General features: G+C 37.4%; 1 protein-coding gene across 2 annotated transcripts; it reads left to right on the top strand.

Moving 5' to 3' along the window:
• Window positions 1–5,820: 5,820 nt before the first annotated feature.
• Window positions 5,821–23,209, top strand: adgrl4 (adhesion G protein-coupled receptor L4). 2 transcript variants are annotated; one of them, XM_083911308.1, is made up of 16 exons: window positions 5,821–5,884; window positions 6,292–6,441; window positions 10,341–10,490; window positions 11,270–11,419; window positions 11,811–11,881; window positions 13,973–14,152; window positions 14,501–14,684; window positions 14,836–14,949; window positions 15,547–15,746; window positions 18,014–18,193; window positions 19,445–19,648; window positions 19,979–20,199; window positions 21,166–21,232; window positions 21,356–21,447; window positions 21,631–21,799; window positions 22,759–23,209. In XM_083911308.1, exons 1-16 carry the CDS (start codon window positions 5,839–5,841, stop codon window positions 22,819–22,821), a joined length of 2,241 nt encoding a protein of 746 aa, XP_083767434.1. In that variant the 5' UTR covers window positions 5,821–5,838; the 3' UTR covers window positions 22,822–23,209. The 2 variants fall into 2 exon arrangements, with proteins under 2 accessions (XP_083767434.1, XP_083767433.1); XM_083911307.1 differs by having other exon boundaries at window positions 21,616–21,799.
• Window positions 23,210–23,867: the final 658 nt, after the last annotated feature.

The raw sequence follows: 23,867 nt of genomic DNA, 5'->3' as shown, positions 1-23,867 counted from the left end.
ATGAGTGCTTATATATAAATACATATATATATATATATATATATATATATATATATATATATATGTATATAATTTTTCATGAATGTTAAACCTAACGTCGCCTACCTGGTCTGTCTCTATAGTTTTGTTTGAGTAATGTGTCACTGTTGTCTTGCACGTTGCTTGTTGCTACGGTAAAAAGGAAGAGAGCGAGTCGCTCTTCCTGATAATATCTATCTCTGAAAAGATTCACAGGTTTGGACCATTGTCGTTTGTTTCGGTCCCGTTCGGACCTGGAAATCGTATTTTGAAAGGGTGTAAAATCAGGCTTAAAAAAATGGATAGACCTTTTCAATGTAATTCCATTGCTAGGCAACAGTCTGGGTCCTTTTTAACATCTTGTCAGCTGATTTCATTCACTTACATTGCAACAGGAAATACACTGGGACACATTTAGAATGTTTATGTTTTTTGTCACTTTCTATTGTCATGATACATAACGATTTTCTCTGATTGGTAAAGTTAGTTTTTCAAGTGTACTTTTAAGCGTTTAACACTTACCATCTTCTAGCAGGCCGCTGGGTAACGATTGTGCCCGGTCCATTTCGGCTGTTTAACAGTCCACCGATGCTTCCATTGTGTTATTCTATGACGAGAAAGCACCAAAACTCAATTTGACTGGCATTAATGGATAAAGCTGCTGCCCCAGCGACCTGACCCTGCATAAGCGATTGAAGATGAGTGAGTACTGGATAATGTTGAGGGTTGGACCTGACTCTTGTAGACACACTGTAGACAGCCATAGAAATAAAGACTGGAAGTGCCTTTCTCCCTCACAGCGTGCGTTGATAAAGCTGCCATCTTGTGTCAGGGTTTCAAGGCAGTTCAGCCGCGCTTCTTTGATTGTCAGAACCAGCAAAGGTGCCTGACTTTTGCGCCACATATGGCTGACATCGGGCTAGAGACGGGGTACACCCTGGACAGGACGGCAGTCTATCACAGGGCACACATTCACACCTACAGTGTGACCGACAGGGTTAATTAAGATTCCTTAATTACATTACATTACAATTAATTTTGCACAGGTCACAACACAAGAGAAATGAAACCTGAAAGAAACCGATGAGAAGAACAGAAACAAATGTGTTTAAGATGTAAAAGTTTACAAAAAGTTAGTTCTCACTGATAAAAATAAACACATTTTGTTGTTTAAACTAATTTTTGTGTCTATTCATTGATTAAGTCATATACCAAAATCCATTTAAATGGAAAAATGTTGCTTCTTATGTCAAATATTGATATACAATCAATCGTAGTCAATTAACTACAAAGCCTCTAATTCATTTGATTATTTTTTTCTAATCGTGTCCTACCACTAGTATATATTGCAAATATTGCAGTCAAGTGTATGTATTGTAAATATTGTGTAGCTAGTTCATTACCAATACTTATTTTACCAATCTTATACAATGCCTGTGTGTAAAGACCTGTTCTGTCTTGTTCATTTTCCAAATAAATAGGTAAATGGCTATTCATCTTTTATAGTACATGTAAAAATATATATTTAAAAAAACATTTGCTTGTAAAAATGATTATATATGTGAAATATACATTGTCTATAGTTCTCTACAAATCATCCAAATGACCATCAGTATAGAGCTGTTTAACCAATGTTATCCAAACCTAAGCTGGATGTTGGTGGGTTACAGGTCGGCCACATTAATGTTCAGTGAAGTATTCTCCAGGCCAGGTGCAGACTGGCACAGACTAACTCCTGGAAAAAGTATGGAAAGATTGGTAAGTAAAAAAAAATTAGGCTTGACCAAACTAGTCTGTCATTTTAGGAGTTTGTGTGAATGTGAAAAATTGTCAATGTGCATTACGTTTTAAACATAAACGCTATGTTAAAACAACAAAGACAAAAAACGCTTCTATATAATTTTACCCACCACTTGTTTAAATACAAGTCTGACACTTGTAACAAACATGGACAATACAGATCACCTCTCAAATGTGTCAATTTATGATGTTATTCTGTGTGTCACCTTGATGTTGACGTCCGTTCATTTAAAATCAGCGCAACCCCGTGCCAAGATGGCGGCTCTGTCGACGCATTTGTTCCCAGCTAGGAACTACTTGGTAACCTAGCTACAATAAAATAAACGCACAACCCATATCACATCTCTCTCTTTAAAATATCAGGTTCAGTGTGTTAACTTAAGTCACGGTTAATCCAGAAAGTAGCGAAACAAAACTCATCCCATGAAACAAAGCAGGGTTGAAGACATGGGGGTTAACGTTACTTAGTTAACAGTTGACTAACGGCTAACGCTAACGAGCTAGAGAGCTGAGAACATGCTCTCTTGACATTTTGTTTTAAAGGACTGTAACGTAACATTCAATAAATAGCATACCTTATTTACAAACAGCTATCTTAGCTCGCTAGTTTAGGCGCTAATGGCACAATAAATTCACATTTTTTTTCCCAGAGTCTTACCGTCGATTCCTGTCACGTTACTCCATCACTGTCTGGAAACTTTTTGTGCAGCAGTTTCCACTTGATGAAACTTGATGGTACAACACAGCTAATAAATTTGGTGTCAAAGTTCACCAGAGTTGGACCTCAGAAATTTCCAGAAAATTCCATTAAAATTATAATTTTAACAAATTTTAATCCTTATGTGACTGAGCTTTACGATTACCTGTGAACAATGAGGACAACAATCGCTGTCATATATTTATTTAGCCCTTATAATTTACAATTCTGAGATAAAAATAAATCAATACATAGAAATATGCAATTTTCTATCTTGAGTTGGCTAATCAAGTACTGTGGATACATGTGTGGGTCAGTTATGAGAAATATTTTCCACTAAAGCCTGCCAATTTATCTCACTTGAAGATATTGCCAAAATTTGAACAACTGAAGTCATTTTATTCACTTAAATTGTTTCTCTTGTGGGAATTAAGCTACATTTTATGACTTATATGCAACAAAAAGGGGCATTGACTTTTTGTCATTGGTTAATTATTTTTCTTATACATATGATTCTTATTTCTTATAAATGCCAGATATCCACAGAACTGTTGAGCACTTTCCTAACAGTGAAAACCTTGCCAGGATGTTCTGTTAATGTCAACAGTTATGGCCTGTGTTACTTTTTGAAGGAGATTACAAAGTGTAAAGGTTTTCTAAACACATCTATACTATTTAGCTTTTATATGTATGTAAGAGAGAGTTTTTGATTTCCAAAAGCACAGTTCAAAACATATAAGCTGACAAAAATTGCTTCTGCGGTTTCCTTTTTACTGGTCAGCCAAATAGCTCATAAAAGACTCCTGAAATTGAGGTGATTTGTTGACTTTATAAGAGGATATTCTCCTGATCCTCTTATCTTCCCCTGACCAAACGCTGACAAACAAAAAATGACAAAATCTAATTTTCAACCAAAATTTAAGCTACTGCCTTTTACTCTTGTAATGTCTGTCAGGTGTTATTTCGGTCTTATATTGGATATTTCCTCTGAATGAGCTGCAGACTGTTTTAAAGCAGCACCGTCTATACTTAGGTGTAATGTAAATGTTGTAGGGCTCTCCACTCGCACAGCAGCTGGCATCTCTGAACCCCAGCAGAGAGCGTACTTTGTCTCTTCAACCTTGTGTACTGAAATATTCAAGAGCTCCACGTTTATGAGACAGTTGCTGCCATCTGTGCCCCAGCGTTCAGTCCTCCCATCATGGCTGAACATAAGGCCAACATCAGAACAGATATGTGTGAGAAGTGTCAAAATAGATTCTCCGGTGTACTCTATTGCAAATCTCAATATCGCCTGAATAGCATAAACAACACTCTTCGACTTGCGAAATTCTGCTACTGCACAGTCAAAATTTCCATATCCATGAGAGAGGAAAGGAAAAGAGGAAACATTTACACAAGACTGCCTCCACACAGACAGTTGAAGAGATCTTTTCTCTTAGGTGTCTTTTTTTTTTACAATGTCATTGTGGAGCAAGCAAGCTCCTGTGAGCTTTACAAATTTTTTCACTAAATGAGAGATTTCCAGAGACGAAAAAGCGGAGGAGGAAGGGTGCAATCAGTCCAGGTTTGTTCTAGACAACATCACTTCCTTCCTTAGCCTTAGGAGAGTGTCAGTGCAAGACATTCAGATGTGGGTTTTTTCACCAAGCACTTTCCCAGGACAGTAATGCTGCGCAATTCTAATGGTGTCATTCAAAGCAGCTGCCTTTCTCAGCAATAAACTGAACGCCTTGCCTAAGCAATTCAAACCGCCTCCGCAGATTGCAATACAGTCAACAAAGAACTTATCTCCCAAGTGAAACTATTCATCAATGAATGTGCTTGTGTGCCAAAAAAGTAGAAGGCATTTTGAAAAGACCTCAGTTACACCTGAATGGCTACTTCTCTTTTTTTTCCCACCATTGTCACTGTTTCACGTTTAAATTCACCTGTTTCTTAACTGCAACTGCCAGTTAAATTCTACCTTAAAAACACAATTCTGAGTATTGACATTCATGGGCGTAGTGGATTAACAAAAATATAATTATCTGATAGCTTTTAGGCTTTGGAGAAAACTGACATGTGCCATCAGGTTACCTAACACAACTGTGTTATGTGTGGGAGTCAGTAACCCACCAGCAAATGCAAAATAAAACCCAGCCCTGCTCGTTTCCCGCACAGAGAATGGGGTCATTAGTCCATCGCAGGTGCCAAAAAACAAAAGTAAACTGTGTTGTTCTATCGCTTATCTTCAAAGGCACACTCAGTATACAACTGCAGCACAAAGGGCTGTAAGATGCTGTTTATATAGCAATTTTTGAACAACACCACTGTTACTTCAGCCTTGCTGGTAGAAAATCTTTTTAAGGTGCTGTGTATAAAAATGCGAACAGTAGCAAACCACATAATGGTACAACAACTTTATAAATGGCATATGGTATCTTCATTAGAACACTGTTTTACAGGGAATATGTGTACGACCAGACAGTTTAAATGAAAATCAGAAAAAAGGCAAAATCTTTCAATCTAAATTTGATAGTTAGACTGAACTTGCATCCGCAATTTTTTTCACTTTCTTTCCTTCTCATTAACTCAAAGTGTGAGTCATAGATCCTGTATGACCCAATAAGGCAATGATGTAGTTGTTAATAATATTAATAACAGAAATGTGTAACCCTAGATACATCAGATATTACACTACAGAATCTGCATTATGTTTTTCAGTATACACTGCACACAGTTTGTTTCAGCATCATAAGTCTGGAAGAATTGAAGATACTGAAGACACACAGTACTGGAATGTGTGTGTGTGTGTGTGTGTGTGTGTGTGTGTGTGTGTGTGTGTGTGTGTGTGTGTGTGTGTGTGTGTGTGTGTGTGTGTGTGTGTGTGTGTGAGTGTGTGTGTGTATGTGTGTGTGTGTGTGTGAATATGTGTAGAGTCTTTTGCGGAAGGGAGGGGGTCGTCCTTCCGCGAAGTTATTCGGTGTTGTTTTGGCCTGTGTTTACACAGCCTACTGTACGTGCTCAACTGAGAACAATGGAACGGAGGTTTCCAAAAGGCTGACATAGGTCACAGTGTCAACAACGCAACCAATAAGTGACTGAATGCTGCTAAAACATCTTTTATATTTGGTGTAGAACCGAATGAGAAAGTGTGTTGGGTGCTGTGTGTTGGGGCGGCTTGGCGAAGGGACCAGGCTGCATGTTTTTGAAAGCAGATTAAAGATCAAGACAGGAAGGGCCAGGTTTAGGGAAACAGGAAAACTGATGCAAGGAAATAGACGTCACCAGCCAGCCCTCCACAGTCTGTGCTAAAAGTAGAATCAAGACCCAGCGCAAGTATGGAGTCTTTGCTCAAGCCACCAATGAAACTTGTACTTTTGACAGGTATGTGAACTTATCTATCATCTAGCAAGGCAGGTGTCTTATAGGGAGATGGTACATGTGTCTGTATTTATGAGGTCTCATAGTAACTATGATGAGTGTAGGCTCTGTGATGGGGCAGTTGAGCCCAAGATTTTTCAAAATTATAACTGGGGGCTTGGTTGATGTTGTTTTTTTTTCATTTACAGCAGATTGTTTGTGTTGTTACGTGTATGTACTGCGGTTCAATGGATCAGTTCAGTGGATCCCGTGTGGTTAAATGAGTAGCAGGTTAACAACAGTGAAAAAAAAAAGGAAAAATTGTTACTGAAACCCCACATGCTTAAAGAAGCAGCAGTGGAAATGCAAAATGATTTGGGCTGTGACTTCCACGGTATAAGTTAAAATTACACACTCTTGTGTCTATGCAGCATGGCTCTCCAGTCTGTTGGACCCATGCAGTCTCTCTGATATTTGTGATTCTTGTCACCAACTTGCAACGTGCAAGACCTCAAATGGATCAAACGATGCCTGCTTCTGCGTCCGTGGATATACTGGAGACGGAACAACGTTTTGCAATGGTAAATATAAATATACAAAGTCACCCATATGTTATACAAGAGTGCAACCTTTTGTGTAGCTGTCTTGGAAGCCTTGACTATTTTAGGAAGCCTTTGTTTTTTGTGGCTGCACAACATGAGCAGACAGAAACATGAGGCAGACATTTGTACACATAAGGCTTAATTGAACCGTTTATGGCGGTTGACTGCAGTGCAAAAATAACTAGGATGGAAGCAGTTAAAAATATATCAGGCACTAGATGTGATGTGTTAAAGCGTCTTAAGATGACTGCTCACGACAAAGCCCCATTCAATTTTTTATCAAAATTTAAGTAACGATACACATAAACACATAAAATACTATCTGTGGTCATTGGATCAACAGAAATCAGCATGTTTTGTACAATATTGCACTTCTGCAACTACTTTTCTCTCATTATCTCAAAAAATTGAGAGGGTCAGCTCCCCAGAAAACACACATTATGTTTAACAGTGGTAAAGCCAAAATGTGTAATTTTCTTAGAATCAACTGACTTAGTGATTTTAACATACAAGTAAACTTAATTTTTACCATCAAATCTTGCTTTTAATTCCTGTGACTGGGCTGAATGGCCTTTTGAAAACATGAAGGCACCTTGCAGGGCAGGTTCAAGAAAGATCTGTATAAGTTATCTGTGTAAGTTTGTGCCCACCATTTTTGAGACAGTTTCTATATGTTGGGCTAGCTGTGTTGTTTTTTGTATTCTCCACCAGCCAGTTGGCAGCTTACCTAAGTAAGTTAATTACAGAGAAACACTGCAATGTGAGAAGATATCTTCACAATACAGCTTTATTAGTAACATTTTTAATGGCCAGCATTGCCTCTCGGTCAGCATTGTTACTCCTGTTATGTTTCTGGGCCGATTAGAATTCCTGGAACTCTTTTTGTTTCCTGACCAAACCTGATCACAATCACAGTACGGCTTACATATTTCAAGGGCCAAAAGTAAATCAAAAATGTGAGTTATACAAACACTGTGGCGAATGATTTTAAAACAAAATGGTACAATGGAGTTGGAGGTTAATGGAGCCCTTATGGAGTAGCACATTTAAAAATTGATTCAATTGGTGTATGAGTTAATTTCATGCGAAACAATCATGGAATAAAGTTGCAATTAGTAAAATGTTACAGATAAATTAATTCAATCTACATTCGTTTTTGGTGTAAAGACTGAACTGCTATTAAAAGTTTTGTTTTAAAAGAAAAACAACCACTTATACATAGAATTGTTAAGCTATCTATTATGTTTACTTAACTTTTTTTCAGAAACAGAGTGACAAAAGCCCTTTCCACTATGCACATGAATATAAAACAAAGGCATCAAAGTGAATGATAAAAACATGTGGGTGTAATGTTTGTGCAGCAATAACAGCTCAAGGGTCCTGTGTGTTATGGAGGTATTTCCTCTTTGAATATAGTCACCTCTCATCAGAACAGAGGATTTCCCTTCACAGACAGACAGCTTTTTGCGCAAAAGGTACAGAAGAGAGGAAGAGCAAAGCATCAATCATAGAAAACAACAGTGGAAAGTCTTACCAGGTCATTTCCAGTAAACCGAGACGGAAGGTGTGTTTGAGAATAAAGCTGGAACAGCATTTTTCTATAATGCGTTGGCCACAGCAGCATCCGCTGCAAACTGCTCTGTATCTCTGCTTTTTAAACCTGGGCAACAGAGAAAAAAATATTTTAAGTAATTTGAGTTTCTCAAAATCAAACAAAGGCAAACAACTGCTCAGCAATCAAAAAGCCAGCCAGGCTTTAATCAAGACTAGACTAACTTAGTGGAGCCTGAGACAAGACCACAACTGAGCTTCATCAACTTCAAATCAACGCCAGGACCCCGGATCAGGCTCAAACTCAAGAATTCTTGTGATCTAACTATGGAGGACAGATTAAGTCAACATTTGTAAAAAGCTGGAAAAAAGATTAAATCTGGAAATATGCTGCTAAGGTGATTGTATGGGGTTAGTGTCTGGACATTAATGGGGTAATATAGGAGTTTCAACATTGTTGCTATAGACATAATCCAACCAAATCATCTTTCCTTAACTGATACCCAAAGACATTACAAGTTTTCGTTTTTCCCTCTGGTTTCCGTATTTGAAAAACATGTTCTTGTTAAGAAATGCCGCAACCCAAGCGTGTTATGCTACTTTTGAGGAAATGTATCCTTTTTGGTGTTATCCATTTTACTCAAGCAGAGATAACTTACTGCACTATTTTCAGTTGAACATAAAGGATTAACATCACTCTTTGCGAGGGCTCTCAGCTATTTCGAATACAGTCAATGGAGAAATTAATTGCTGAAGAAGCAGAGCAGAGAATTATATTTTCTTCATCAACTGCAGGCTAAATTACACTTTGAGTGAGGAAAGACACTTGCACTAATTCTTCGTCATGACTCAACTACAATCATCTCCAAATATCTTCAACAGAAACTAAACAGAATAGCTGATAGCAACTCGCTATGCAGAGTATACTGAAATGCCTTGTGGGAAATGTAGCAGAAGGAAGACAGAGTGATGGTACAGACTGAACAAAAAAAGGAACTAAAGCTGCCCTGGATTAAAGAAAGTCTTTGTCGACTAACACTCATACGATTTTGTTGACTAATCGATTCGTTGATTGAATCGACAGATCCGTAATGCTGAGTTTCTCCACAAAGAGCCATGCAAAAGCATCACTTTAAGTAATGTGTTTACCAGAGATGCATGTGCACATACTTTTGTTAGAAAAACACCATTCAGCATGAAAAAAAGCATTAAAAATAACTAATCAACTAAAGAAATCTTAGTAGACTCTATAATTCATTGAAAAACAGCCTGTTAAAATGCATTAAACATCCAAGATATAACACTTTATTATTATATATATATAACACACGATTAGGCCTAGTCTGCCGGGGGATAATACTTTTCCTGATACTCTGAGCTTCTCTCCTCTCTGTCTGTACCATTCATGTCTCATCAATGCATGTTACTAATTCAGCTTCTTCCCCGGAGTTTTTTTGTGCTTTGTCGTCTCGCAGGCCTCTCTTGATCGTGGTGGTGCCTGCTGCCGTGGTCCTACATGACGCTTCCTGCTGCTATTATCACTGTTACTCATATATACTATCACTAGTTTAATAAACTATAAAATTTGTAGCTGTATCGTAGCTGCTATTGCCACTACTCATCATTGATCATGTTTGCCACCATAATTATTATCATTTTCATATTCTGTCACCTTAGCTGTGCTTGTTTCTACTATTTTGTTGTATTAACTGACTTAACATATACGTTATATTCACATTACTATAAATATTATTATAGTTACTGTTAGGCTTTGCTTGCATCTCTGGAAGTGTGTCTGTCTCTCTCTGTCCATCTGTGTGTCTTTTCTCTCTTTCTCTCTCCTTTTCTTCCTCCTGTCTGACGTTCCTGCCTGTTATAGGGAAGGTTTTCGTTGCCACCGTACTCTACAGAGGAATTGTTGGGTCTATGTAAATCATAAATAAGTCATTGAGTGTGGTCTTTACCTACTCTGTAAAGTGTCCTGAGATAACTTTTGTTATGATTCGACATTATAAATAAAATTGAATTGAATTGAATTGAACTATTATCATACATATATATCTTTGTGTAATACTCTAAAACTCTATTTTTTAAGATCTAAACACTCATAAATTTTGTATTCGGAACAAAAATGAAGAGTATGCCTAAGTAGGCTAGTCTTCAACTGTTATCACAACTGCATCACAGCAGCATGAAAGCATTTAATTTTTCAAAAATCTCTTTTTACATTTTCTTTGCTCATCCAGTTTGTTTGTTAAGCCTATTTGAGTTTGTTTTTTTTCCTCCAGCAACAAACTTTACTTTCTGTCCTGCTTTTTTCACCACAGATGACAACGAGTGCCAGAATGTGACTAATATCTGCGGAGACAGGGGGAGCTGCACCAACACAGTGGGCAGCTACTATTGTACATGTGTCTCTGGATACACGTCAACGGGAAAGGCCGAGTTCCAGCCCAATGATGGCACTGAATGCATTGGTAATCTCCAATCCACTCGCTCAGTATTAGAAATGTACAGAAGTTTGTTTTGCTCATTCGCACACACGCGCACTGACAGAGAACCCCACGTACGACTAGGCAACATATCATGTATATGTGTGAAAGCTGTTATCACACAGCTGTGAGGGTGTCAGGAATGTGTGTGTGTGTGTGTGTGTGTATGTGTGTGTGTGCGTGTGTGTGTGTGTGTGTTTGTGAGTGTGTTTGTGTGAAGTGTTTTCTATTTCACTGTACTGAGGAGGATAAACATGTTGGAGGTGGATTCCCCTCTGCCTTTCACTTCCTTCCCATCTGCTGTTCTGAGTAACCACCCGAGATCTTTTGCTCTATTTTCAATAGAAGAACAACACGTTCTCCAATGTTGTAGCATAAAGTATTCCTGCAGATATCCAGCTGGGCGGCACACATCATTTAATGGAATGCACAAGCATATAGCTAATTTTAGAGGCTGATTTATGAATATATAAATGTGTATCTAAGGATTGCAGTTTCTCCTCTAAAATCAATTATACAATGTATATTAAATGTAATGAGTAGGGCTTCTTCACCACATTTTTTATTTGTATGAAGATGAAACATTAACTTCACTTGCAGCATTACTTTTTTTAATTTTGAGGGGGAAATACTTCAGAGACATGTGTCTGTTAATGTCTGTATTTATAATCGTTTACATTATGTTATGTTATGTCAAGAGTTTTACTTTTATCACATTGTGTTTATTTTTTATTGGTGCTGACATCCTCATTTGCATCTTTCAGACATTGATGAATGCAAGTCAGGACAGGTCTGTGGACCAAACTCACACTGCCATAATACGAATGGATCTTTCTATTGCACCTGTCAGCGTGATTACATCCCAACTTCAGGCGCTAAGCACTTTCATCCTGAGAGAGGTGTAAGATGTAAAGGTCGGTATGAGGATGAAGACGCTCACACACACACACACACACTCACACACACACACACACACACACACACACACACGAACTCATGCACTAATACTTAGATTCAAGGCATCATTTTTTTTACTTTCTCTGTCACACATGCCACAACACAGAACTGAAACATTTGAAACATTTCTTTTAGTATATATTATGCAATACATCAAGTTAACGGTGCAATCTCAAGTTATCTGATGTTTTAAGCTATGTTGAGCAGAAAGAGATCCACGTGATTCTTTTTGTTCTGTGTAGGTTTTAGGCAATACAGACTTTACTTTAACATGCTTTATCCTGGTGAAATAATGAAAATTAATTCAGAAATCAAAGAGACACTTCAGGTAATTGTTGTTTTTTCCAGAGCATCCCCAAAAATACTGCCATGACAACATCGGGTGCATCACACAAACGGTCAACAAAACACTTGAATATGTAAGTACCTCTCGTTGTGATTAATGAGGTAAACATAGAAATGATGACACTGCCCTCTGTTGGAGAGAAACAGGATGAACATGAAATGAAACAGGCTGACGTTATATTGTACAGTTACAAGGACACACAACACCAGGCAGTCACAATTATCCAACTGTCACTTTCAGTACCAACTCATTGAAATCTGCAGTCCTGCGCCTTCTGTTGCGCCACCTATAGGCAATGTTGGGAGAGTTACTTTTTAAACGTATTTCACTACAAATGACTGAATATAAGCTCTAAAATGTAATTTCTATTAGATTATTTAAATGAACATATTCTAGACACTTTTGGAATACTCATTATCTTGCTGAGCACATTTGTCTGGGTTTCTTTTCTTTATTTCCATGACAAAAACATATTCCTTACAGTACCTGGCTGTGCGACTCCCCTGTCATTGTCGTGTGGCAGGTGCACAAATTGTTGCACTTCAATAAACTGTTTATTGGAAATGTGTGCCTCATACAAATAAAACAAAAACAAACAAGAAGGGCACTCAGAGAGTGCATTGCCATTTTGTGAATGCCCTCGGCGTTTGATATGGAAGCAAGCACAAGGCAACCTTGAACTTTTGTATGCACCAGGCTTGAAACTGTAATACCATGCATGGCAATAAAAGATGCTTCAAGCAAGTGCTCCAACAACATTAACAGCAACAGAGTCTGCATAGGAAGGATGTTATGGTGTTGGATGAGTCAAACAAACACTGGACTTTAACCAGGAGACCGCAGTTCGTGTCCTGTTTTAACCCCACCCAGGAACTTTTCTTAATCCTAACCAAGTGGTTTTGTTGCCTAAACCTAACCACAGTGTTGTTTGAATTCACATATTAACCAAACGTTCCCTGTGTTTAAAACAAGCATAAATAGTGGAGCATCACAGTTTGACATGCAGGGCAACCCATTGTGTTGACAAGTGACTCGCAGGGGTCCGGCTAAGCGAATTTTGCCAAGTTGGGATGAGAATGGGTTGGTATCCGCCCCATGATTTGGATCCACAACAACATTTAATGGGTTCTACCTTGGTCCATGGCATGCTTCACCCTCCCACCAAGTTTCAGGAAAATTGGGTTATTAGTTTTTCCTTAATCTGCTGAAAAACTGAAACAGAAAAAACAATCTTAACTGAAAACCTAACATCCTTGGCAAACGTCAACTGTAGTGGTACAGTTAATTGTATTACAATTGTTCAATGTAAGCCCTAGGCAAGAATAATTAGAGCAGTACTGGTTTAGGATTTATATGTCAATGTGCGCCATTTAGAAGTAAAAAGAAGTAAAAGTTTTTTTGCAGTCGAGTAATAGGCCATCTGCAGGCAATAGGTGTTACAGTTGTTTCTTTTTAAATCAATAGCTGCTTTGTGTGTGTGTGTGTGTGTGTGTGTGCGTGCGTGCGTGCGTGTGTGTGTGTGTGTGTATTCAGGACTTTTCCGGGGTGTGTGTGTGTGTGTGGGGGGGGGGGGTGTTTGTTTATTTTGAACTAGAGCATATACTATTTTCTGAAGAATATATTTGTGTCATCCTGCATCCTCTTTTCTCCAGAACTGAGGAAGGAGCATAAAATATTTAACTCTGGTTAGATGAGCATTTATAAAAACACTTAGGCTGCTAACCTTAAACTGAATGCTAAGTTAAGTTCATAGATGTCGAGGAAAAGAAAGAAGTATTACATTATTACAATTGCCAATTGCATAATTGTCATTGCCTGCAGGTGGCACATGTATTAACATGTCATTAAATATTATTTCCATTATTTGTAAGAGGCTATGGACATGTCTGATCTGCTTCCATATGTCTGCTCTGAAATTGACCAAATAGCTCCTCCCTGTGGTGAATCTCCAAGTAAATATGCATGTGCACATTATTGAGTTTGTGAGTGAGCTGCATACTATTATCCTTTTTTTTAAAAAGCTGCAGAAATATCAGTGACCGTCAAAAAATACATCTACAGCATATCAATGCTTTTAAGAAACCATGTAGGACTGGATGACATATGTTGCAGGAATGTGATATCATTACAAATACTCTACCCCCACCCCACCCCCATATCCTAGATGACTAACCTCACGGAGCCCCAGAGTCTACTGAAAGAAATTGCTGAGCAGACGTCCGGCGAACTCACCTCAGTGGAAGTGATTGCATATGTTGAGGCCTTGCGTCGATCTGCATCAACACTGGCTGCCGAAGACAAGGATTACACTGTCAAACCATCCGTCATCAACTCAACTCTAACAGTAATCTTTGTTTAGCATTCTTGTTTCTCAATCAGCATTTGGACTTCTGCCTGAACTGCAGTCTGGCTTTGAACTGTCCAATTCAATTCCTTCTTATCGTGTACTGAGGAGTTCTGTTTTCCTCAGAAGTTGTCCATTAACCTCTCCCTTGCACTGTGTGGAGAAATATCTGTGACTGTTTCCATGGTTACTGTGTGCACAACAATAATAAAAGCCACATCATATCCAGAGATAATTGAAATGTCAAAAGAGACAGATAAATATAACATTACCTACAAACATACTACAGTATAGGCATATGTCATATTATGATGCACGTGTCACACTGATGCATCTGTTTTCCTACAGAAATTAGTGAAAGCAGTAAACAACTTGGTGGAGAAGGATGAACTTGTGGCTTGGAGCCGAATTAAAGAAGAGCGTCGTGAACATACCATCACCAAGCTGCTACATACTGTTGAGGAAAGTGCTCTGGCTCTTGGTAACAGCTACAAAACTCCATCTGAGCTCCAAATCAAAGCCACGGAAATGGGTGAGATAAGTATTAACACAGCGCTCTCACAGACACTGAAATTATATTAAATGGTCCTGCCACCTGCGTGCAGGAAAGTGTTGGATAATTATCATGTTCATATGTTTAATACCCTGAAATGCCTAACTTTTTCCCCCCTCCTCACCCACAGAGTTGAAACTCTTCACCTTTGATAATCGTCACACAAAAGCCAAACTGTCTGCTTCCATGGGAGGAGATCATATAAATCTAACTCCAAAACTGAGACCAGAGGAGGACAGGAATGGTAAAGTAGCCTAGTTTTCGTGTTTAAAGGATGGTGAAATCTGTGACCATCTGCATGCTTGTACACAAGCACGCAGATGCCATATGCCACATATGTTGGATGCCAAAGAAAACTTAAGTAGGCCTTATTATATTTCTAAAATCTAAATATAATCCTGTACAGTCTATTTTTTTGCTGATTCTTTCAGGGGCATATATTATAATTCAGTCCAATAAAATCTGAGCAATACAATCTAACTTTGGTCGCCCATCCCAAAATCTGTAAGTCTGTCTTGTCCTGATGGCAACCCAAGCATCATGCAAAATAAAAAAAAACCCAACAACAATGCTTGTTTATGAACATTAACTCCTCTTACAAACAGAAACAGATCAAACCATTAAAGAAATTCAGTGATGTAAAATGTTGTTATTGTACATTTGATTTACTGTCCATACGGTAAATTAGCTAAATACACACTGACTCTTAATTTGTCCCCGAAAGCATTCTGCTCTGCATGATCTAAGAGTTTTAATTGACTTGCAAAGTTTGATTTAAAATACAATAAGTAAGAAAGCAAGTCTGACTCCCTCCTGTCTTTGTTAAACTTTTGTCCATCAGGAAGTGTGTCAGTGGTGTTTGTGCGATATGACAGCATCGGTGACATCCTGAAGCCGAGCAGCGACCCAGGTGTCACCGACTACTCGCGTTATGCAGGGACTGGGGAAATCACTGTCAACTCCCGAGTCATAGCAGCAGCCGTCAAACCTGCTGACGTTTACCAACTTGACCATGTCACCTTCACTCTGAGACACAACGAGGTAAAGACTGTACAGAATGCTGAGGCTGGCTACATTGTTTCTCCACTTCTGCACTCTTAATGTATACCTTCAAAATACATAAAATGCATGCTGCTTTGGAGTTTCTGTACAAAACATGGGGAGGTTCTTTTGACCCAGTTATTCGATGATGGAAATGCTCTTCTTCCTTATTCATCATTTACTTAATTTATTCAAGCAGCATTTTAAAACTGACCATGGGACGAAATTACCATCTCTCTTAATTATATTTTTGAAAAAAGTTTACCTATTGTTTCACAAATCTGAACGCAATCTAGAAGAAAGTTTTTCTTCACTTCAAAGGGATAGTTCTGATTTTTTTGAAGTGCAGTCGTATGAGGCACCTCCAGTTTGGAGAAGCAGGCGGGAAGACAGGTACAGAAGCAAGGAAATGTACTGATGTGGACGGGAGCAATAGCTAAATATATCTTAGCTACCTAAAAAAGAAACATTATCTGTTTAAGTGCATGATACATTTAGAATATTTTCACAGGTTAACCTTGCCGCCAGATAGCCCTGTTTAAGTTTATGCGGGGCGGACTGAAGCCGTTCTTCTCTCTCTTCAAAGCTACCAGACTCCATTGACAATAACAATATCTTAAGTTTATTTGTAAATTTAAAGGTAAACTTTCGTGCTCTGCAAGGTAGAATTACTCTTTTTGTCAATGGTGAGCCGTAGCTATGAAGAGAGCATAGAACAGCTTCAGTTCCCAGCAGAAACTAAAACAGGGCTGTTTAACTGTAAGGAAAAGCGGTGGAAAATATTCTAAATAAAGTTTCCTCTTAATGATATTGATTTTTTCTTAATAGCTGCTGCCCCCATCCTCCTGCTTGCTTCTCCAAACTGGGGGCATGCGGCCCACCATCTCCTGTAGGTTACTGTAGGCTACTAATTTTACTGTGGTATAGCATTAATTTATCTGCATTACAGTAGCTTCCAATAGGATCGTGTTCAGTTTGAAACATCAGTATCCCATCATGAATATCCTTGTCAGACTGGAGCCATCACTGCATTCTCTTTTGCAGTAAAGAGCTGCTTTCTTATTCCCACACTGACTCTCGCAGTAACTTGATAACTGCCAGTGTTTCCATTAAAGTCAAATTCAAGCAAACTCACATGGGAGGATTAGTTAGTGGTTTGTGCAAGGTTTTTATGAAATTTTAAGATTTGGCTCCATGTATTTCTTGCAACGACCTCTCAGTTCATGGAAATGGAAAAGGAAAGGTAAATAGATGATGGAGGAAAGAAAGAAAGAGAGTAATGAGTGAAATAACCCTAAAAGTTAATGTACTGGTATTTTCTTTTAAGATAATTAAAATGTATGAGAAAGTGAAATCATTATTTTTGTTGGACCCTCGAGGCTAAAGCCTAACAAAGGAGGTGATGATTTATGTTGAGCAGTGAAAATCCTCTGTAAATTACCTTCAAAGAGCAACAATCAATAATTTGGGCGCCATTTTCGTGCAGACACTTTCTACCAGCGAAGTGGTATTTCCCTGTGACGCACAGGTTTTTTTTCATGCTTGCACCTGTTCAGTATTCTTGTGGCACACTCTGCATGCATTCATTTAAAAGAAAAATGTTGTTATTAAATATTATAAATAACTGCTTTTACACAAAAAATGGGTTGCAAATGTAATTGAATGTAAACATGGTGTAGATCCAGAGCATAAAACTAAACCTGAAAATACTAAAAGTAAACCATATTTGAATTGTATTTCATTTATATATGTTAATTTTTTTTGCAAATGTGGTTGTTGTGTGGATCATTGTAATTAAAGTAAAATTGCACATAATAATTTATGGAAAATATGTTGACAATATGTTCTTATGAATTTTAATGGCATTTAGACTGCACATACCAATGAGATTACTTTCCCACAAAAACACCTACAGTTAGCTGCATTGTGTGCAGCACACATGACTGCATTTTATGCCCGGGGCTATTCATTTGACCCAATGTCATGCATGATAATTACTTGGCATTTAAATTTTTCTAATAATGAGTCGTAAAGTTCTATTACAATATGAATAGTAAGAGAAACTGATGCAATAATCGGAAAACCCATGTAAAATGATATTAAAGTCAAACTTCTAAATATAATTTCAGATACACACAAATGTTGGATGGATAATTCATTAAAGTGCTCTGCACAATCTTTTGTGATAACACAAAAGCAACACAGTGCAAATAAAAACTGCACCATGAACAGTTAACAGGATCTTTATTCCTCTCTATCCTCTAAAGCCCATAGACACTAAAGCTGATGTTGCGAAGTGCGCCTTCTGGGAGTACGAGCCGGACAGCCTGCAGGGCCACTGGGCCACTCATGGCTGCGACACCGTCAACGTCAACAGCAACGCAACCACCTGCTCCTGCAATCACCTCACACACTTTGCCATCCTCATGTCCTCTGGGCGAGCCAATGTGAGTGATCACACATTAAAAATACAACTGTACAAAGGTATTTCCTTTTTTTTTTTTTTTTTACATTTCTCCACTGGGGCTTTACATTATTTATTAAAATGATTTGAGGGGAAAAGGTTGGACCTAATATCTGGATCTGGATTTCTATCTTACGAAAATGATTTATTTATTGAACTTATACCGCAGATATAGAATATTGAGCCTTAGATCTATGAGTTATTATAACTATATAACTAATTATAAACCTAACCTCACTGAGGAAGTGAATATATTTACTATTTAATTCTCATAATAAGTGTTTTATATTAATATATTAGTTATATTTTATTTATATTATTCATTACTTATACTATTATTTTTGTGCTCAGATCTATATAGTTGTATGAAGTATCACGTGAAAAAGATGTCGCTCAAAAATGAGCTAAGAAAACTTTGTGACAGTGCATTTTCAGATCATCCAATGGGTGTTGTTATAAAATATTAAATCATCACTAGAAATAAGAAAGTTTGGAAAATGACAAATTACAGTAATACCTTAAATGTAATGAATGGTGTTACCTAATGTTTATGTTTCACAATTATTTAGATTAAACACAATTTAGATGTACCTCTGTGTGCGCTTATTTTCCACCAATATAGGTTTTTGAAGACCAACAAAGGTGCTGATTAAAGCATAATATAGAACTTCTTGCTACTTACTTTTGTCTTCCAGGTATTGGGTTCCACACATGATTATATTCTTGATAAGTTGGGAGACACAAAAAGTTCAAATCAAAAATAATGAATTTCTGTTCAGGTTAAGCAGTTCCTAAAGACAATGTGACTCACTGGACATATTGAATGGAAGAGAAACTGTGCGAAATATCCACCCACATCTTTTAAAGATACACTCCCCGTTGTTTTATAGCACTCGATAGTGCCCTCAAATTATTACATTTTCTTGAAGGATTTGGGAGCACTGCAGGGGTTGCATTTATAAATGAAGAATCCATTTGCCAAAAAAGAACGAGCAATTAAGTTAATTAAAATGAATCATGCAAAAATAAAATTAACATTTTGAACAACAACAACCGTCTGATATCTGGTACAGCACGAGCAGTCCAGTGACAAGCCCATCCAACATACAGTATTGGTGTAACCCCAGCCTCTACCATCAATGTCAGATCGAATAAATTCAAGCAGGCAAAACAAGAAATTACAACACACCATGAAAGCGTGAATGAAACACCTCCCTTTCCTTTTGCTAATCAGCTGGTTGCCCACAACACCATCCTCACCCGGATCACCCAGCTGGGGATGATCATCTCCCTCATCTGCCTGTCCATGTGCATCTTCACCTTCTGGTTCTTCAGTGAGATCCAGAGCACCAGAACCACCATCCATAAGAACCTGTGCTGCAGCCTCTTCATGGCCGAGTTCATCTTCCTGGTGGGGATCAACATGAACACACATAAGGTGATCTCCGGATGAAACTAGCGAAACAAAAGAAATCTTCTTTTTCTGTTCGTATGTGCATATACTTATTGATTAAAAACCCTTCTCATAAGTATATGGGATGGTAAAGCACCTCTCACTTACGCTTCAACTTACTTTTGTGTTGAACAAAATAATTATGCATGCTCATTTAAAGGCTTCTTTCACATGTAAATGTTTGAAGATTCGGCTAAATAAAGAAACAGATATGTGCAAATGAAAATACTAACATATACGGGAGAAATAACTGTACTTTAATACATCATAAAATTGTGAAATCTCTGTCTCCCTCTCTCCTCTTTTGTCTGGCAGCTTTTCTGCTCTGTTATTGCAGGGCTGCTGCACTATTTCTTCCTTGCGGCTTTTGCCTGGATGTGCATCGAGGGCATCCATCTGTACTTAATAGTGGTTGGTGTCATCTACAACAAGGGGTTCCTGCACCGTAACTTTTACATCTTCGGCTATGGAAGCCCGGCAGTTGTGGTGGCCATCTCGGCAACACTCGGCTATAAGTATTATGGCACTGAAAAAGTGTAAGTGTAAAGAGAGTTGTGAAGATAAAGTCAAAAAGTACAAAATAACTATTTTTTAAACCCATTCAGCATTTTTTTTTCCCAGGAAAAAAATATGAACAAATGATATTAATTATAAATATAAGGGGGCAGAAATTAAATTTAGCCTGTGAGGACATAAAAGAAGTAGAAGATGCATAGACAATCTTGAAGAGAGCAAGGTAATAACTGTATTAATGTAAAATAAATTATTAAAGGTTTTGGGGTACCATGGAGAGTTATAATATAAATCTATAAATAAAAGTAGGTCTGTTGTTTTTTAATGAAAACGAATTTAATCAAAATATTGAGTTCATGCAAAAGAAGTGCTGATTGTAGCTTTCATAAGCAATTGGTTTTGTGCTTGTAAGATAAGAGTGTATGTATTAAGCCCTTGTAATATTATCGTAAGATTAGGCTAGATTAGTAGGATAATGATAGTAGAAGTTCTTGCTTCTGCAGAAGGGGGTTTTGCAACAAAAACCTTTTAAAACATACATTCTGTAAATAAAAGTGTTTTCAGGTTCATATGTATTTTGGGTTTCTATTAGTTTGTTAAATGTTTACATGCTTTAATTTACAAAAAACACACAATGTTTCTTATCCTGTCTGTCTAAAATGCTCTGTTTTAGAAAGCCCAGTCTGCTCTGATTGGTCAACATTCTGGGTCTTCCACATCTGCGCTCTTTGTGTCTTTGCACCATCATTACAGCCAGGCAATGACTGTAATGGCAGTGTAACGACACTTTCTATCTCCTCACAACTATTTATTAGTCCTGACAGCTTCTGAATACTTGCTGTGTGCCTGGAGTGTGTTGATACTTTCACAGGATTTATATAGCACCTCCAGCCTGCTTTATATTATAACTAAACAAAACATGCAAAACTCACTTTTTACAACATGGGATCTTTAAAAAACAACAAACATTTTCTCTATTTGTATTACAGGTGTTGGCTGAGCACAGAAAACCACTTCATATGGAGTTTCATCGGGCCGGCGTGTTTGATCATTCTGGTAAGTTCTAAAAATGGATGTTTAAGTATTAATGAGAATCATCAAATAGGGATTGTCTCAAAGATAAATATGCATTTGATCATGTTTGTTTGTCATGTTTGTTTTGGTCGATCTCCTCTAAAGGTTAATCTCTTGGCTTTTGGAGTAATCATCTACAAAGTGTACCGGCATACTGCTGTGAAAAAGCCTGAAATCAGCCACTACGAAAACATCAGGTAGGATTATCTGTACTCTTGCTGAGAAGGTCAAATGAATATTGAAAATCAAGCTGTAATTTCCTTATCTTGTGGATTACTGTGGTATCATGTGGTGTCCTTCTACTGTCAAATTAGAATTAGTTGTTTGTTGGGTTAAAAAAGAAGATTTTTTTGCATTGAAGTCAGTGTTACCACCCTCAGGGCCTGCGCCCGTGGTGCCTTGGCTCTGCTGTTCGTGCTGGGAGCCACCTGGGCTTTAGGAGTGCTGCACATCCTCCATGAGACCACCCTCACTGCATATTTGTTCACCATCGCCAACGCTTTCCAGGGGATGTTCATCTTCATCTTCCTCTGCGTCCTTTCCAGGAAGGTAACAAGTCTCATTTTTGTTCCCTCTATTTCGTTTTCTAAGATTTTTCAGTGACTTATTCAACATTTATTGTGTTGGACAGTGAGCAGTTCACATGAAGACAATGACAGTTAAGCAAGCGTCTTGATACGTACGTTGATAAAAAAAGGAAATCTACAATCTTTTTTGCTATTAAGAAAATTTTATTTGACTGTAATTATATTTTGTTAGGTGATTAAAGAAGTATTTAGAGTTTTGGACAATACCACAGTGAAAATACTCCATTAGAAGTAAAGGTCCTGCATTCAAAATGTTGCTAACAGTAAGTAAGTAAGTACATGAATGTAAGCATCAAAATGAATTCCTAAAAATAATAGTACTCATCAAAATGGCCCCATTTAAAGTGTTGTATTAATTATTTATTTTTTTAAGAACATTATCACAGCATTTTAAAGACAAAGTTTTTTCTGTAACAAACTTATCACGTGTTTTAGGCTTGATTTTGATAAGAAGAGAAGTACAATATTCCCCACGGAATGTAGATTAAAAATTAGGAAATATTCAAGTATCTCATTATTGCATTTAAGTATTATATTATCAATGTAAGGGAAAATTAATTAAAATGAATACAAATTCAATAAATTAAATACATATTGGTTTCATTCACAATAATGACCAACTCACTCTACATTGTCAACTTTATTGCATAGCTACTTCCTAAAGTAATTAATAATTTGATACAAAATATTGGCTTTAAAAGGATAATATAATGATTTAAAAATGGTCCTCCAGAGCAGTTTGTTATTTCAGAAATGAGAATCAGAATACTTTAATTGTCGGATCAGAATCAAGTATTCAACATTCATTGACCCACTATTCTATTCTCTTCTCTTCTATTCTATTCTAATTCTATTCTATTCTATTCTAATGTGTAACATTATGTGGTTTAATCTAAATCCTATTTGAATGTGTTGTTTCAGATTCAGGAGGAGTACTACAGGCTTTTCAAAAACGTGCCGTGTTGTTTTGAATGCCTGAGATGAATTAATGTGACCCAATCACCTGCACTTGTACAATAATAGTCCACGCTACGGCTTTGCCATTTCCTGTGACTCATGCTTTCGGTTGTGAAAAACAATGTGGGAGGAATTGTTTAGTACAGATGTCCGATAAAAGAGAACACGCTGTACTTAAAATTTCCAAATGTCTTGTTTCCCTTTCAAAGACTGTCATCATCATCTATGCATCATGTTTGTTTATTGCTGTATGCACAATGGGCATACGCTGTACTTGTATCAACACTTTCGCCAGAGACATTTTTAAGTTTAATTTAACACATTTGCAGTCTTCAGCGTTAAACTCCTAATAACCTTCGCAATCTGTTGTCTTTGTTCCCTTCTTGTGTTTGAAATTGATTTGTAAATTATTAAAAATGAATGTGGCAAACTGACGCATCTCTGCTGCTCACTTCTTTTATGTGAAAAATCAATGGTCTGGTTTTGAGCATTCTTCACTCTCCCTTTCATGAACATCACACAACTAAGTGTAGATCCTCAAATATGAATTGTTGTGAGGGCAGTTAGGTAGGCCAATGGCACCATCTACTGTACAGAATGAGGAATATTTCCACATTTCACATAGACTTATAGCTGGCAACGCTTTGTGATTATTATATTTGTCTGCATGATCAGAGAAATGGTCCTCTGTTTATTTTTTCATAATTATAGCATGTTGGTCCATATGAGATGTGTTGTAGCCCTTTAAGACCTTGTGATAACTGGGCTTTTCATAAATAAATATTGGGGTTGAACCTTTATTTCCTGCTAAGTGTTTGTGTGTTTTCAAAGCTGTCTCCTGGGCTACAGGATTTTCTAATGACTTTAAAAGGCCTAAGTGTTGGACCACAAACCAAATTACTGACATTATAAATCTCTTCACATCGATGGTAAATGTGCTTCTATTATCACTTTCTGTTCATAAATGGTCTGAATCCCAAATAATCGATCCCAGCAAAACCATAACCAATTATTTTTCTAAGCAGAACTTAAACCACAAATCCAGCCCAGAATATTTCACTGGTCATGATGTA

Source organism: Echiichthys vipera (assembly GCF_963691815.1).
Source record: "Echiichthys vipera genome assembly, chromosome: 3".
NCBI lineage: Eukaryota > Metazoa > Chordata > Actinopteri > Perciformes > Trachinidae > Echiichthys > Echiichthys vipera.
Note: the sequence above shows the minus strand (reverse complement) of the source record. Positions and strands in the feature narration are given on the sequence as shown.